A 16,683-nucleotide genomic window follows, 5' to 3' on the forward strand; every position below is an offset into this window, starting at 1 on the left:
AGAATGAGACGGAGCCTTTTAACTGTTTTGTTTTCAAGTAAACATTCGCCTCATACTGAGAGCATCCCTGAAACCAGGAAAAAGAAACATCTGGTTTAATACACAAACTCTGCTTTGTGTTTGTTAGAGGAAAAATCTCTTAACATGTTTCATAACCAGTTTATGTTCAGAACAAAGGTGTGCAAAATATTTACATTTCGTTATTAAGTTTAGTAAAAAAGTTAACTAATTGTTCATTGTCTTCTAGAGATCAGCTCCGGCTTGCTTTTGGAGGTCTGATATAGAAGAATTTTAATTCAAGCCCGAGATACATATCATTACTTAGAGTCCTAAATATATATCAGATGAAGGTCAAGTTTTGCAGTCTCCTCACATAACCTTTAATTGCTAATAAAGGGAATTAGTAAATTAAAACTTTTTCTATCACTAACCTGTAAAAGAAAAAAACTGATCTCTAAGACTAGACAAAAATTAAAAAATATAATAAATATCTTAACCTAAATAAAATCATTTGACAATTAGCTATAGCCTCACAAAGCAAAAGCACCGAACAGAAGTAGCAGATCGCTGTAATTTTTTATACTCAATAATTGAACCAAACCTTTGTTTAAAAACAGAAAAAATGTTTATAAAAATTTTATAATAAATCCGAAGCTTGCCCATGACCGTTACCTTTTTTTAATAAACGAGCCCGTCTCATCTCTGAATTAATTCCTTGTTTTAATTATCCTTTTGATTTATTAACAGTGAAATTTTTTGCAAGTAAATATTATTCTAATGGCCCCAAGGCATCTTATTGATATTTTCTGATTTTATTTTGTTTGATTATCTTTTTTAATTTATGCCAGACTAAGTTTGCATCACCATTTGAATTTGTTTAATTGAGTATGTAATATTTTTGTCTATGAAACCATGGTTTTGTATCCATGTAATGTTGGATATAAAATCATTTCTACCTCTTGTGCCATTTAACTTATTCACCATGGTTTTATGTCCATGTAATGTTGGATATAAAATCATACTCATACTATAACTAGAAAATATTATTTTTACAGGAAGGTTTTCAATGCGTAGTTGAAATTGAAGGCGCTAAAGAAAGGGTATTTGCTCGTGTCAGGGATAACACAGTTATATGTGCTGAGAACATGGTTAGATATTTAATATTTTCTTTTATAATTATACAGTAATCACTCAACAAATTTTACAATTTCTTAACTTTGTCTTTATGTTTAGTATTCATATGAAGCTGAAATTGGACAAGTACAAGCATCATTGACTGTGTTATGGAATGGAGATACATTCATCGATAAAACAAATGGTAAACTTAATCAAAAAATTTTGTATAATATGCTGAATGCAAATCAGTAATGCTATCTTTTATATCACATTATAGTTTTGCAATAATGTTAATCATTCTTATAATTGTATATTATGTACCGTATAATTGTTCTTTTAATTTATCTTATCTATTAATTTTAAGATTATTATTGTCCTTATATTTTATCTTATAATTGTTCTTATAACTTGTTTAGTAATTAATTAACATTTTAAATACCACTAATTATAATTTTGTGATGTAACAAATAGTATTTATTTAATGTTATGCATAAAAGAATTTTTTTTCAAGCTGTTGTTTAAAATTCTTTAAAAGTAACGTAACACAAAAATTGGGTTGAAAGAAATCTTATTTCTTCCAGGATGGTTTTTTTCCACCGTAGAAGAAACTTGCCACCCCTGTATAGCTCATCATTTATATCATAGGCTAAATAAAAAAATATGCTTATTTATATATTTATTTCAAACAAATGAAGGGAAATACTCAAATTTTTATTCAAATTTAAGTGCATAAAAGTGATAAAATGTTACCTTTGCCATTTTTGAAAATGTTAAAGAGTTACAATACTATTACTTCTCAAAAGTGATCAAAATCTGGAGTCTGTTTCACTAAAATTTAGTTAATAAGAGTTTTTAACTGCTCAAATCTTAAAAATAGAGTTCATTTGTTATAATAGACTTATATTTATATTGTTTCTGATTAGTCATAATTGTTTTTTTTCTTATAGTTACTCTTTATAAATGTCACCTTCTGGGAAGCCATGGTGGCCGCGCTGATTGTTCCTTATGTATGACCAGAGAACGCAAGTATCAGTGTGCTTGGTGTGGTTCATCTTGCAGTTACAGTGAAAGCTGCATTGATCCTGTTGCCACATCTTGTCCTCCACCTCACATAGACTGGGTACTTAACAATTTTTAATTTTTCACATTTCTTACTTGATCAACTTTTCTTCCAAATGCAATAACTCATTCATAAGAGATTTGTAAATTATTTAAAACACTTTTCGTTATTATTACAGTATTTTTTAACAAGCATTAAATAGAATTAAATTATATATATACTTTTAAATGTAACAAAATGTAGTGAAACTTTGAAATGCAACAGGTTAGTCTCAATATTTATTTTACAGAGCAATGTTTAGGCCGAATGATATTTTGTTACAATTTGTTAAGTTATAATTAATTTTCTGGGAATAAGTATATTCTATGAATGTTGCGATCAATAACTTTGCCTTATTACTTTGAAAATTATAATAATAGATTTTTCATAGAATTTCATGAAATATATATTGATTCAATATTAGTACTTTTTACTTTATGGAAGAAAAAATAAATGAATTTTTTGATTAATAATATCTCGAATATGTAATATTTTGCTTATTTTCTTTTCATACGTTTTTAAGACAGTATTTGTAAGAAGCATATATGTCAATTGGAGTTAATAATGTATTTATCATTTGACTTCTGGAATATTATTTATTTATTTTTAAAATCTAATTGCTTAAAGATTTATCTTGGCTAAATTTATTAGTTTGTTTAACTTTAATTTTAAGTTGTTTTGCAAAATAATATATCTAGGTACGGTTTTTTGTTTGTATATTATAATTTTTAATGTTTTCCATGCTTAGATTCATCCACTGAGTGGTCCTTTAGAGGGAGGTACTTTAGTAACAATCGAAGGAAGTAACTTGGGGTCAAGCGAGGAAGAAATACAGGATAAAGTTACTATAGGAGGAATCCCTTGCATACCCGTAGAATACAGCATATCTGTTCGGTTTGTATAATTTCTATTCCTACGTTAAGATATTTAATGTCTTTTTAAAATGACATTGCTAGTAATTTTTACTGTACAGACTTTCAGGTGTGTTTTCGGTTAGAAGGAAATCTATTCTTAAATAACATTTTAATGTTCTATATTCTTGTTTTCAGAATTGTTTGTCGAACTGGAGTGAACATGAATGGACCAATGGCAGCTGCAGTTGTTGTAGGGAACAGAGCTGGTGTGACTAGAGCTCAGGAAAAATTTCATTACAAGGTTTGTTTCAATGCTTGATAGCAATAACTGAAAATATCATGTAATAATGTTTTTTTTTTATGTATCTATAAAAAGTCATTTTTGGAAATTAAATTAATATTAATGGGCGAAAATTTTGCTAAATAATGTGTTTTAAAATCAAATAATATATTTTGTTTTAAGAAAATTTAAACTGAATTGCAATCTTTAATTTTTTTTTTTATGATATGATGTTATTCTGGTTTCTGGATGAAATCTTTATTTTTAATTTACATTTATGACTTTTTTTTTAATATTAGGTTAGATTAAATTGCTTATTTATCTGCTATAAAAATTATTAGTAGCTCTTGTAGCTCAATATCTACATAATATTTGTTAGATTATTCTATGCAATATTTATTAGTTTAATATTTAACTAATAAAAAATATATTCATTAATAAAGCTTTATTCTGAAATCTAGTAATTCAAAATATGTTGCATATATGCATTAATTTATGTATTCTTTTAACACTGTATGTTTAAATAAGTTTTTATTTTTTTAAAAAAATATTTAATCTTTAGGCTATCGAACTAACTGGGGTTTATCCAAATGTTGGACCTCAGTCAGGTGGAACTAGACTTTATCTAAAGGGAACTAACCTAAACATTGGAAGCCAAATTGAAGTTATGCTAGATGATTTGCCTTGTCGAGTTGAGAGGTAAATTTGCAGTTACGAATAGTCGGTGTAATGACTATTTTTTAAAACATTTAATTCTCCTAAATATGTGTAAGACTTGTTAAACATGCAATAGATGTGTAATGTTTTGCTACATTTGTTTCAGATCTTTAGCAAGTAGTAGCCAAATAAGCTGCAGAACTTCTCGTTCTTCTGTGCCTTCTTATGTAGTTTCTCAACTCGTACTTCGAATAGATGGTGCTAATATAACATACCCTAATCCTTTCACTTACACATCTGATCCCACATTGCGGTACATTCACCCATTGAAAAGTTTTATGAGGTAATTAGATTGTTTAATGGATGTTAAAAATATTAAATCTTTAAACCGAAAAGACTTATTTGTCTTCATAACTATACTATTTCTCACAAATGAATAAATTTTGATGTTTAAATATCTATTTTAAAAAATATTAGTATTAAAAATATTCTCTGTTTTGTCATAAATTTCTTTTGGTTTACATTTTTTTTCTGATCGAAAAGTTAATGTAATAATTTACTTATGTAAAGTGAATCGTTCTGATTTATCAAGAGTTTTTCATGCATTTTTCTTAACAAATTATTTTTATGTTCAATACAATGCACTCAATGTATTATGGTTAGTCATTTCTCATGTATATTGAGGTGTTAAATATTCTTTGCTTATTTTTAACGCACATTTCATAATGTAAACTGTGAATAGAAATTGCATGAAAATTTAATTGTTAATTACATCGTTAACACTAGATTGCCCAAGGAAGTCATTTTGACTGCTTTTTAATTTCAATTCGAAAAACAATGATGTATGTAATGACACAATTTCTTAGAATTTTGTGACTTTTATATTTGTTGTTGATATTTACTAATAACTTGTTATATAACTGAAAATATTAAAAATTAATATTAAACAAATTTCTTTATACATTACTTATTCTTTCACAATGCAGTCATTTTGACTGCTTTTGGGCAATATAGGTATTTCAGTCTTTCTATCTTTAATTATTATCTATTTTTTATCTAGATATCTTCATTTTATTGAAATGGATTTTGTTGTGTACTGTATTATCAAGAAAGCTCTATTTAAATAAGTTGGCAATTTTTCTTTTCTTTAAATACAGAACCTTAGTCTAATGAGTGTTTTGTTTTTCCTATCATGACTGATATTTGGTGCTTTATGTTTAGCATCAGAAATAAGCCTGAATTTCATAATTTTGAAATAACATGAAAGAAAGAAAAACAAAGTTAAGTGAACTTAAAAGTGAAGCTAACTCAATTTTTTTTTAAAATAAGGAAAGCTAGCCTACTATTTGAATTAGACCTTAAATTTAATTAGTATAGAATAAACCAACACTAAATTGTGTGAAAATTGATGTATTTTTTTGTACTTTCAGTGGAGGACGTTATGTCAAAGTGATGGGCACAAACCTCACATCTGTTCAGCAGCCAAGAATGATGGTTTTTAATGAACATAACGTGGTTAATGAAACGGTATGCATTATTAGTTAAACAGTTTGGAGTTGACAAAAGTTTTTTAGTTTTTATTGTACAAAGCATTTTTAATTACCTAACGTTAAAGGAGTAAGGATTTTTACTCAATTTGCGAAATCTTACTGCTCTAAGTTTTTTCGGATAGTTGTTTAATTTATTCATACATTATTTAATTATTAATTTTAGAAAAAGGTGAAGGCTTTCAACCCAACTTGATACAATTATGACACACACTCTTAATTCCATAATAACTCAATCTAATGTATAATTTTTTTTATCTCTCAAAATCAATTTTAGTTGGCAATGATTTACTATGCAATTCAAATTAACTGACATAAAATTAAGGAGAAATAGTTTTAATTTAAATAATTTTACTTTTTACGTATTTTTACTTAAAAAAATATCAATCTTGTAGTGCTTCTTTTACGTAGATAATAAAAATTGAAATTATGTTCTTATTTAAAATAATTTTTTACACAATGTCTTATTGGTTTTTTTTTGAAGGAAATTGAACTTATTACTAAATGTTATTAATCTTTTTGCGCACACGGTATAACTAAATGTTATACAGTGTGCGCGAAAAGAGTTAATACCCTGAATAACTTCGGATCTAGTGATTGTATTTTTACCTACTATAACTCAATCTTATTTGTTGGAGGTTTTAACCTTAAATATGTAAATTAAATGGAGCAGAATAATTTAATTTACAAAATCAGACACAGAAGGGTTACTTTAGCCACAATATGGAAAATATGGTCCCAATTGTTTGGTATGGGGAGTAGTCAAAACTTAGGGAGACTCCTTAATGTTAATTTTAGTTTTTGTGTATTTCCCCATTTATTGAGAACTCTTTAAGTGAACTAAAAGCGTTTTTGCACACAATTATGTAATTCAATAATCCAATGTCAATCCCATACATGAAATATTTTTTAATAATTTTTTTATTTAATAATAGTGGAAACAATTTCAATTGAAAATTTTTATGTCATTTTAGAGAAATTGATTTTAAAAGACAAAATTTGAGCGCAATTGGTTGAATGGTTTTTGAGTTATCAAATTTTAAATGAGTTAATTTGATTCCTTGAGAGCTATTTGAACAATTTCATTCAAAGTTTCTATTTTGCCATTTTTTATTTTGTGTACTGTACATATCTGCTTATATGCTTTTGATTTTAATAGTAAATACTTCATCTCTATATAGGTATGCCAAGTTACTAATGCATCAACCATGTTGTGCCCTTCACCAGCTGTACGCCCTGATTCACTGAAATTGCGTAGTCAGCACTGGCGCAGCTATGACGAGATGCGTTTGAAGATAGGTTTTGTCATGGATGATGTACAGCCAGTGCGGGAAATGCAGAATTATTTCCCCACCCTTCCCAATGAAATAATCTATGTTCCTGATCCTAAATTTTATGTCCTCAGCAAAGATGGAGTTAAACTGTACAAAGGAGAATCTTTAGTCATTGAGGTAAGTTTGCTGAAATCTATATTTAAAAAATGCATCGACATTGTGTTGTGAAAATATTCTCTAATTTGCTAGGGTAATCATGATTGTTGGCAAGTCAGAATAATTTTTTTTTATGATGTAGACTATTCCCTTATAGACTTACTTATAATTATTTTTTTATAGCAAAATACAATGAAATGTGTTAACTATAATTTAAATTTTGTAAACTTCACAAATGTGTTTGTTCAATGAAAACAAATTGAATAATTTTATCGCATATAAGAAATATGTTTAGTGTTTTAAATTTAATAATGAAATTTTGTGAAAAAGTAAAGTTTTGAAATTTATTACTCAATTAATGTTTTTACTTTTATACGAACTATGCGCAAAAAATATCATTTCAGTGTTTGATTTTTTTATTCGGATATAATCAATAACATGATCAAATAAAATAGTATGAAAGTTATAAATAGCAATAAAAATGACATGAATAAAGTATATTATTTTTGTCACGCTATTATGTAATAACGATTCCATTTTTAAAAATTTCTTTTTATTTCGAAGGAGTATTTTTAACCATGAATTTCACATAAAGATAAAAAGAAACTATTACAAATATTAATGATATATTAATAATAATATTAATGATATACTAACTATTTTTCAGAAACTCTTTTAATATGTCATGTGTTTAGTTTGCAATTATTAATTGATAAAATATCTTGTATATAAATCAAGTTCACTGAAAACACACTATTTCTATTGACAACCAACCACGCCATACCACCAAATTGTGAAAGTTTAACGGCAATGTTTTTTCAGGGAGAAAACATGAGGCTCGCTAGTACTGAAGGTGAAATCAATGTTACTATTGGTACCCGTTCCTGTAATCTCACTTCATTAAGTATGACACAACTTGTGTGCTTGCCACCTGAAGTTCAACCTCCTGGTACAGATGAAATGGGAAGAAGAACTGAAAATAGTCTGCCCTTGGTTGTTGTAAGTTAAATTTTAACTTTTTATCTAACAATCACTTTCTTATTGAAGTTCGGTGAGCTTTAAGCGTTTATTATAATGAATTATTGTTTTTTTAAATCTATAAATAAAGAACATTTCTAGCAATGAAAATCCACACATTTTCTATTGACTTTAGAAATGTATTTTAACCTTTTTTCCTAGCAAGACACGTGTTTAAATGTGGAAATAGTAAATAAGGAAAATTCCCTCTAAGCCTTTACACCTATTTATTAACATTTTTTAGATGTAAAAATGTGAATTTAATTGTGTCTTGATTACTGAACAATAATGCCAGTTTTTGTGTATAACAATTAAAGTGTAACTTTTTTTATTAACTTAATTGCCCTAATATATTGTATAAGAGTAGAAATTGGACCAGCAACCAAAAGATCTGTACACATTTTCAGTACTACATTCCAAAGCTCCAATGTCTCTATTATACATATATATTTGTTAAAAAAATTTAATCAATTGAATTTAAATTAAAAAATAACATTGTGGAGAATTTGCATTAAGTATGGTTTTTTTTTAGACAGAAACACAGACTAAAACAGCACGCCATCCCTTAACATCGGCTGCTGGTTCAGAACAACCCCCGCTAATTATTTTATGGTAGTCTGAATTTGATTTTAGTAACCCCTGACCAATGGAACAGGGCTCATTTCCATCCCTGCTTCACTTTGTCTTTTTTGTTTTACAAAGGCCTTCATTAAATGTAAACTGGATCTATCACATTTTCTTGTTCCCTGAAGGCCTGGTTTCTTAGGACAGGACGCCGTCAGCTGGAAATCAGCGCTAACCTCTGATTGGTCCATTTGTGAGCTTGATAGTTTACGTCATCGAACGCTCATCTTGAACTACAATTGCCGTCCAACTCAACTGCAGTTGGATTACAGCGTGACGTTAACGACAGAAGCAATGGCGGACAGCATCTAACAACACATTGAAATCAGCCAAGATTTTGATTTTGACATTAAACATAGCTTCTTCATTAAACATAGCACTCTTCATTTAACTCAGCTATAATGTGTTTTTTCTTGGACAAAGTCATTATTTGTTCTCTAAAACACTGGTCGACAATAACAAAATCAATACAAATTCAAAATAAATATTTGTTTGCGTTATTAACGCATGCGCAATGAGAGATAATGTCTGCGATGGACCGACTGCTTACGCTGAGCTAACAAAAAAGTATTTTTTTGGCGTCAGCTCTACGTCAACTTTCGGCTGACGCCCAGATAAGGCGCTAGTTCTAAGAAACCAGGCCTTGAGCTAACAAACCAGTATTTTGTTGGCGTCAGCGTGACGTTGACGTCCCGCTGACGCTCAGATAAGGCGCTTGTCCTAAGAAACCAGACCTTGACAATAGTGGTGATAAGAGAAATTTCGTGATAACTGTATATTTCTGTTAAAAAAGCTTCATGTAAAAGTTTAAAAATTTTTTAATATAAAAACTAAAGTTTGCAGTTTTTGCCCTTGCTCTTTGAAATAATCTTACTACTGCTTTGACTTATCATTGTTTGCGCATGAATCTAATTAAAGCTATTTATATGAAATTATTATTTAGTAATTTTAATGACTTTTAACTTTTAGGTAAGAGCTGGAACAAATCTAAGATACCAAATTGGTTACCTGCGATACGAAGTTGCTAAAACGTCAGAGTTCCCACCAGAAGCTATAGGAGGGATCGCAGCTGGGGGTGCCATACTTATGCTTCTTATTCTTGGTATACTTGCTGCTCTGAGGCATAAAAGCTCACAAGCTGAAAGAGAGTATAAGCGTATTCAGTTGCAGATGGATACTTTGGAAAATAGCGTCCGTTCAGAATGTAAACAAGGTAAGGAATTAAAATAATGAAATTTATCACAATTCTATAAATCATTAGCAATTTTTTTTTGTTGGTGAATTTTAGTTATTCCTAGCTTCATTAGTTTATCATAAACATCTATTGCAATTTAAATAAACTTATAAATCATCTTAGTTGTGGCCATATGTTTTGCCTTTCTCAATGTCTTTTCTACTGTTTTCAATTCGCCTACAGTTATTCTTCACTAAGTATTTTTAAATCTTCCTGTTTTTTGATTACCCTTAGGGTTCCAATCAAAAACTTGTTTTACTTAAAATCTTTCAGATTTACGTAGAACATGACCAATCCATTTAAATTTTTTAATCCAGTTCAATCAGTTTCTGTTTTGCTTTTCTAAGGATGTCGGCATTAAAATTTTTATGAAACCACTTGATTCTTCTTAAACTGTTGTTACTAAATATTTGAGGTTTTTTCATGTTATTTTTATTGCAGTGCCATGTCTCAGATCCTTAGATTAGGACAGATTTAACATTACTATTGAAAACTCTTATTTTAGTAGAATTTGCTGTTTTTCCAGAATTTGTTGAGAATAGCGTAACTGCTTCCGGCTATATATAATCTATTTATTATATCTTCATCAGTTCCACCTTTATGGTTAATTAATACTTCCAAGATATGTAAGATTGTTTACCTCCTTTGGTTTATTATTTTTTAAGAATATGTTATTAATTGATGGTGAATGTTTTATAGTCGTATTTTTAGAATTCGTAATTTTTAGAATATGTAATTTTAGAATGTATTTGAAAATGAAATAAGATATACATAGTAGGGGTCAGAATGTAATATTTAAGCAATGACAATTTTTTTTTGAAAAGACTATTGAATCATTAACAAGAAAAGGAAGATTAAAATCATCTAATCCCATTTGATTGAATATTTAATTACTTTCAAAACTCATATAGCAATTATGCTCTAATTTTTTTATTATCTTTTCTTTGATGGTAAAACATTATCATGCAACAATTATTTAGAAATATTTATACTAACGGCAGCAAGTACAGAACACACTGTAGCTGTTTATCATTGTAATTTGCTTGTCTTTTCTTTGATGTTATTTTTTCTTGTCATTCTTAATTATGGTTTGTAAAATTTTGATGTTTTCATCTTTTCTTTGATGGTTAAATATTATTATTCAACCATTATTTAATAACAGAAATATATACACTAAAGATAACGAGTACAGAACAGGCCATAGCTGCTTGCTCGTCTTGTTGCTGTAATTTGCTTGTCTTTTAATAGTTAAATATTATTATGTACGCAATCATTATTTAGTAATAGAAATAAATAAATATATGTACTAAAAAGGCAGATAACAGAACACACTGCAGCTGTTTTAATAATGATTCTTGAAAAGTCACAGAGTTGCATAATACAAAGTATTTGTTATTTAATGAATTTTTCTCATTGCAGCTTTTGCCGAACTTCAAACTGATATGTCGGACTTAAACAATGATATACAGGCAACTGGTGTTCCAACTTTAGATCACAGAACATTTGTAATGAAAGTATTTTTCCCTGGTGTAGCTGATAATCCTGTCATCGAAGAATGCAAAGTAATTATGATGAAAAATATTCATTTGTATTATTGTTTAATAATTGCTTTGTTACTCATTAAGATTATTTTTGAGAGGATTAGACAATGATAAGGATGTATGTCATCAGTAAATACACTAATCAGAAAGAATTTTCTTAATTTTATTTGCTTTATTTATTTTCTTACTTTTTTAAATTAGTTTTGATGTATTTTTAATTTCTATTTTTTTATTATTTAGTTTTCAATCTTACTGTAACTTTTTTTTTTTTTTTAACTACATAAATTTCTAACTGTAAAGATATCATACACCTTATAAGTGTTGGCATTTCATGAACAACAATGTAGGATGAATCAAAAATAAAGTGTGTTATTACATATATAATTATGGTACTTAATTGATGTAAAAAAATTTTTAAATTTATTTAAATAATATATTTACATCTATGAAAAAATATGCTATTTAAACTTTAGTTACGTTTTTCTATAAACGTTTATATTAAGAACTTTATAAAATTTGGAAACAATTTGAAGTTGAAAATATTGTTTAGCTTTAATAAAAATTATGTTTACAAATATCTGATTTTTTAATAAAATTTTTTATCTTTACTATTATAGCAAATGAATGGTCCACAGAACATGTATGAAATTGCTATGGCTCAATTTGAACAACTTCTGTGCAATCGAAACTTTTTGCTTGCATTTATCGAGACTTTAGAAGAACAGAAGTCTTTCAGCATCAGAGACAAGTAAGTACAATTAACTATCATTATTAAAAATTTTAAAAAGATCAGACTTAGTTCTTATTTCACTTTTGAAAACTTCCAGCAATTTTCATTTAAAATATACTTTATTGTTTTATATTTGCATGTATTTTTGTTGAAATATTATACAAAATCTGTGTTGCAGGGTGAATGTTGCCTCATTACTAATGATTATTTTCTTGGAAAAAATGGAATATGCTACTAGGTACGTATAATCATCATTATTTTCTTTCAACTTTTTAAAGAAAGTATAATGTGTACATTTTATACCCAACATCAAAGCATCATTTTCCATGTAAATTAGGCAATGTAAATTTTAATTTAAATGTTTTCATTCTTCTCTATAAATAAATGTTAAGCTAAGCATGAAAGTTTTAATTTTTTCGATATAAAATATCTTTAAAATCTTATGTTTCAGTTGTTAAGGAATATGTTGTTGAAAATAAATTTTTATATAAATCTTTTGTTTCAGAGTATAGCTTTATTTTTAAATAGAATTTTATTTGATTGTGTTGTTACATTTTTAGCATTTTGAAAGAATTGTTACTGCGTCTGATTGATAAGTATGTTGGCACCAAGCACCCTCAACTCATGCTTCGAAGGTATTTAGTTTTTATGTGACTTTCTTAAACCTTATCTTAAATATTTTATTTCATTTAATAATATTGCTAGGTATTTATTGTGTTTTGTAATAACACCTAATGATTTCCATAATCTTTTAGAACTGAATCAGTTGTTGAAAAGATGTTAACTAATTGGATGGCTCTGTGCATGTATAACTATATAAAGGTAATACATAGTTCTATCTTTGAATGTTTAGTTTCATTTAACTTCTATTTTGATTTGGTATCTCTAATAAATAAATAAATGGAGACAGAAAATAGTTAAAAATTAATAGAAATCGTTAAAATTTTAGTTGAAACTATCATAAATAGTTTTTGTACGTAGCTAATGGTAAAAATTCTGCATTTTCAATGCACAATTGTAAACTAAATTAAATAAACTGTTCTAGATTTTCATCATGATAAGAGATGAATGGGATAAACATGTTATAAAATGTTCTTACAGCGAACAAAACATTTTGATGAAATATTGCTATGAAATTTCCCTGTTAATTAAATAAATAGTTATATAACAATAACATATTAAATAAAATTTTTGTATTTATATTAATTCCTAAACTTATTACATTTTTTACCTTAAATTTCAGGATCAGGCTGGTGGTTCCCTTTTTCTTTTGTTCAGTGCAATCAAACATCAGGTTGAGAAAGGTCCTGTAGATGCTATTACGCATGATGCTAGATACTCTTTATCTGAAGAAAGATTACTGCGCGAGCAAACAGAGTACTCTCCTGTGGTAAGAATTGAATTTTTTTTCAATTATAATTAATATTTCTGTGATTCAAGTGATTTGCATAAACTTATTGTCATAATTTTAAAAAAGTTTCTTTAAGAATAAGATAATTCTCTAGATTTTCCCAGTTTATACTGGTTCAGTTCAAAATTCTTCTAGCTATTGTATATTTTAGAAAAATTTCTTAAACTTGTGAAAGACTTTGGGCTCTAGGGCGCATGAGCAGATGCTGTGGTTGGGTGGTGACCTAAGCACAAAACCCCTAATGTTTAGTCCCTGAGTATACTTGGTACTCATTTTATCGACCCACTAAAGGAATGAGTTAACCTTGCCCTGACCAAAGACTGAACCCAGGATCTGTGGTACATGAGAGCAAAGTGCTAACACTCAGCTACTGGGTGTTATAGTTATAATTCATAGTTATAATTTTTAATTTTTTTTTTTAATTTTCTGTTTTTTATTCGTAACCTAATTTTTAAAATCCTATATCTGTCTACATTAAGTTAAATGTCTGTTTCTCTTACTAATTTCAAAAGTATAATAAACATCATAAAAACATTTTGTTCTTAAATTTGTTTAATGTCTATCATTAATGAAAAATATTGCAGCCAGATTAAATTTTTGGCAAAGCGTGATGATTTTAAAACTAAAAAAATTCCCAAAGTTCCCTGTGTCTGAAATATTTAGTTTATTACTCATTAGTTATAGGACTATAGTAGTTATCAGTTATTTTGTAAAATCTTAAATAATTTTTTTCATATTATACAATTTAATCTATATTTACTAAATTATGATTGTCACTATAATTCAGTTTTTTTATTATAATTATTAATTTATCAAACATGTAGAAGTAATCTTTAGTGATCATTTAAACATGGTTGGATTTCTGAACATATATATTGATTTTCTTTAAAATAACTAATATGTAAAAAAAATTTATTCCTTTAAAAAATATTTTTAGCAAGTGTTGGTTCATTTCAATAATTTCCAAGATTGCATATTGGTTAATTATCATTTGCACATCTATTTTAAAGCATTGTGTTCTTGCAAACTTAATGACCTTTAAAACTTTTCAGACAATACAAGTTATACATGAAGATCAAGATGAGAAAATGCAATGTAAAGTAAATGACTGTGATACGATTAGTCAAGTTAAGGCAAAGATTTTGGATTCTCTCTATAAAAATACTCCTTTCTCCCAGAGACCTTCAATATATGATGTGGATTTAGGTATGTTATTAATGCATTTAAAATAAATCAATAGCTTCGGAAATAAACTTTTTTTTTATTTCTGAAATGATGCATTTGCACTAAATATATGTCACAGCAAAAATTTGCATTATCAGCTGTAACTTACTATAAACTGTAAATTGCAACTGAGAATGGTTACAGTAAGTGCAAAGATCAAGAATATTTATTACTATTTATGAAAAGTAGAAGTCAATTTTGGTATTATGAAAAAATTTGTATTTGAACTTCTTTGGAGATTCAATTAAAGTGGCTTAAATTAAAATATTTCTTAGAATACATAGCTCAGAGCAAGTATTTAATTTATTTTTGTTTTCTTATTAATTTTTACTATATGGAGTAAAAATATGCTAAGAATAATTTATAAAAATAATTGCTTGTTTTTTTTTCCTTAAAAAAGTTTTTGAGTTTTTATTATTTCTACCTAACTTTATTCGTATTTAAGTACAAACTAATACTTAAATTTTTAAATAAATCCTTCTTATTTAATTCACAAAACATTTCAGAGTCATAAGGGTTAAAGAACAACAATTATAAGAGTCATAATCAGTTAATCATAATATCTTATTTAGAGTCAATTTTAAAAAAAGTAATTATTTGTAAAGGTTTATTTTTACTCATTGTCACTTATAGAGAGCTTTTTTGTTTTATGTTTAATGGGGCTTTTTAACATTGCAGAATGGAGACATGGTAGGGGAGGTCACCTGATCCTTGCTGATGAAGATCTCACAGCCAAAGCAGCCAATGGCTGGAAGCGTATTAATACTCTCGCACACTATGGAATAAGAGAATCGGCCGTCATGTGCTTGGTTGCAAGACGGAAAGATATGCTCAACTGTCTTCGTAAGTTATTGTTCACACTTTTTCTAATTCTGACAAACACAAACTCAGTTCTTCAAAGCAGTTTGACAAAAAATGCTTTTCATTTTCCGTAGAAAATACCGATGTATTTAGACATGTTTTAAAATATTTCTTTAGGATCAGCGTATAACGGTCCTTTGATATCTGGTTCACCTCACATGGGGAATTGCATCGAAGATGGCCCTAGAGTTCGATACTGGCATCTAGTCAGAAATTTGGATGACCACCATGACTATCACAAAGATCACTGCCATAAAGCTATCCCAGAAATATTCCTAACCAGGCTGCTATCTACAAAAGTAGGATTTCTTTTCTTTTTCATTATTTAATGATTCTATTTATTTAAAATCCTTCTTAAATATTTAATCAGGCTTTTCCTTCAACTTTCTGTATTTAACACCGCTATTTGTCAAGTTTGATTGTTTTCTTTTCTTAGGTTATTTTGTAAATACTTATAAGTTCTAGCTTGTACTGAAATCTAAGTGATGTCAAAAATGTATATAGAATTATAAAACAATTTTTATCTAACATTAAAATCTGTTATTATTGAATAAAAGGTTAAATTCTGTTTCTTGCATTAATGCAACAAATGTAATTCAAAAGTCAGCATTTAGGTAATTTATGTTGCAAATAATTAAAAAACTATCAAAACTCGATACTTTTAATTCTAGATACTTAAATTTACTTTGTTATAATGCTTCAAAAAATTTTTATGTAGTAACAGTAAGAAAAAGTATTGAAACTAGTGATATCAAACAACATATTTAAATAAATGCATTGTCATTTTTTAGTGTTGTATTTTTATTTCATTATTTATAATTATAGATATAACAATCTATTATATTTGTCTTGCATTTTATAGGGTACTATCCAAAAATTTGTTGATGACTTTTTAACCACTATTTTGTCTGCTAAAGAATCTCTGCCACCTGCTGTAAAATGGCTGTTTGATCTGTTTGATGAAGCAGCTGCAAGATATGGTATATCAGACCCTGAAGTTGTTCATGCTTGGAAAAGTAACAGGTAAATTTTTTTCTCAATAACTTTATAATGTATAA

The 16,683-nt window shown here is 27.7% G+C and overlaps 1 protein-coding gene and 1 long non-coding RNA gene across 6 annotated transcripts in view; one reads left to right on the forward strand and one right to left on the reverse strand.

Annotated features, from left to right (window-relative positions):
• Positions 1-16,683, forward strand: part of LOC107443647 (plexin-B) — a 600,640-nt gene that overhangs the window by 580,681 nt on the left and 3,276 nt on the right. For all 5 annotated transcript variants that reach the window (XM_087157228.1, XM_087157229.1, XM_087157231.1 and 2 more), the window contains 21 exons: positions 1,056-1,148; positions 1,234-1,318; positions 2,064-2,236; positions 2,964-3,109; positions 3,265-3,370; positions 3,912-4,048; positions 4,173-4,349; positions 5,437-5,533; positions 6,735-7,004; positions 7,806-7,982; positions 9,594-9,837; positions 11,278-11,420; positions 12,017-12,147; positions 12,308-12,367; positions 12,690-12,764; positions 12,885-12,951; positions 13,373-13,519; positions 14,593-14,746; positions 15,443-15,607; positions 15,743-15,924; positions 16,488-16,648. In XM_087157228.1, the coding sequence (XP_087013354.1) occupies positions 1,056-1,148; positions 1,234-1,318; positions 2,064-2,236; positions 2,964-3,109; positions 3,265-3,370; positions 3,912-4,048; positions 4,173-4,349; positions 5,437-5,533; positions 6,735-7,004; positions 7,806-7,982; positions 9,594-9,837; positions 11,278-11,420; positions 12,017-12,147; positions 12,308-12,367; positions 12,690-12,764; positions 12,885-12,951; positions 13,373-13,519; positions 14,593-14,746; positions 15,443-15,607; positions 15,743-15,924; positions 16,488-16,648 (2,990 nt within the window). The remainder of the gene's footprint in view (positions 1-1,055; positions 1,149-1,233; positions 1,319-2,063; positions 2,237-2,963; positions 3,110-3,264; positions 3,371-3,911; positions 4,049-4,172; positions 4,350-5,436; positions 5,534-6,734; positions 7,005-7,805; positions 7,983-9,593; positions 9,838-11,277; positions 11,421-12,016; positions 12,148-12,307; positions 12,368-12,689; positions 12,765-12,884; positions 12,952-13,372; positions 13,520-14,592; positions 14,747-15,442; positions 15,608-15,742; positions 15,925-16,487; positions 16,649-16,683) is intronic.
• LOC107443648 (uncharacterized) overlaps positions 151-16,683 on the reverse strand; it is a 49,720-nt gene continuing 33,187 nt past the window's right edge. Inside the window, exons 2-4 of the long non-coding RNA XR_001584012.5 lie at positions 13,361-13,514; positions 9,633-9,762; positions 151-387 (exon numbers count right to left, since the gene is read on the reverse strand). This is a non-coding gene — a long non-coding RNA (uncharacterized LOC107443648). The remainder of the gene's footprint in view (positions 388-9,632; positions 9,763-13,360; positions 13,515-16,683) is intronic.

Source organism: Parasteatoda tepidariorum, chromosome 2 (genome assembly GCF_982258835.1).
Source record: "Parasteatoda tepidariorum strain Cologne lab strain chromosome 2, Ptep-v5.0, whole genome shotgun sequence".
Taxonomy (NCBI): Eukaryota; Metazoa; Arthropoda; class Arachnida; order Araneae; family Theridiidae; genus Parasteatoda; species Parasteatoda tepidariorum.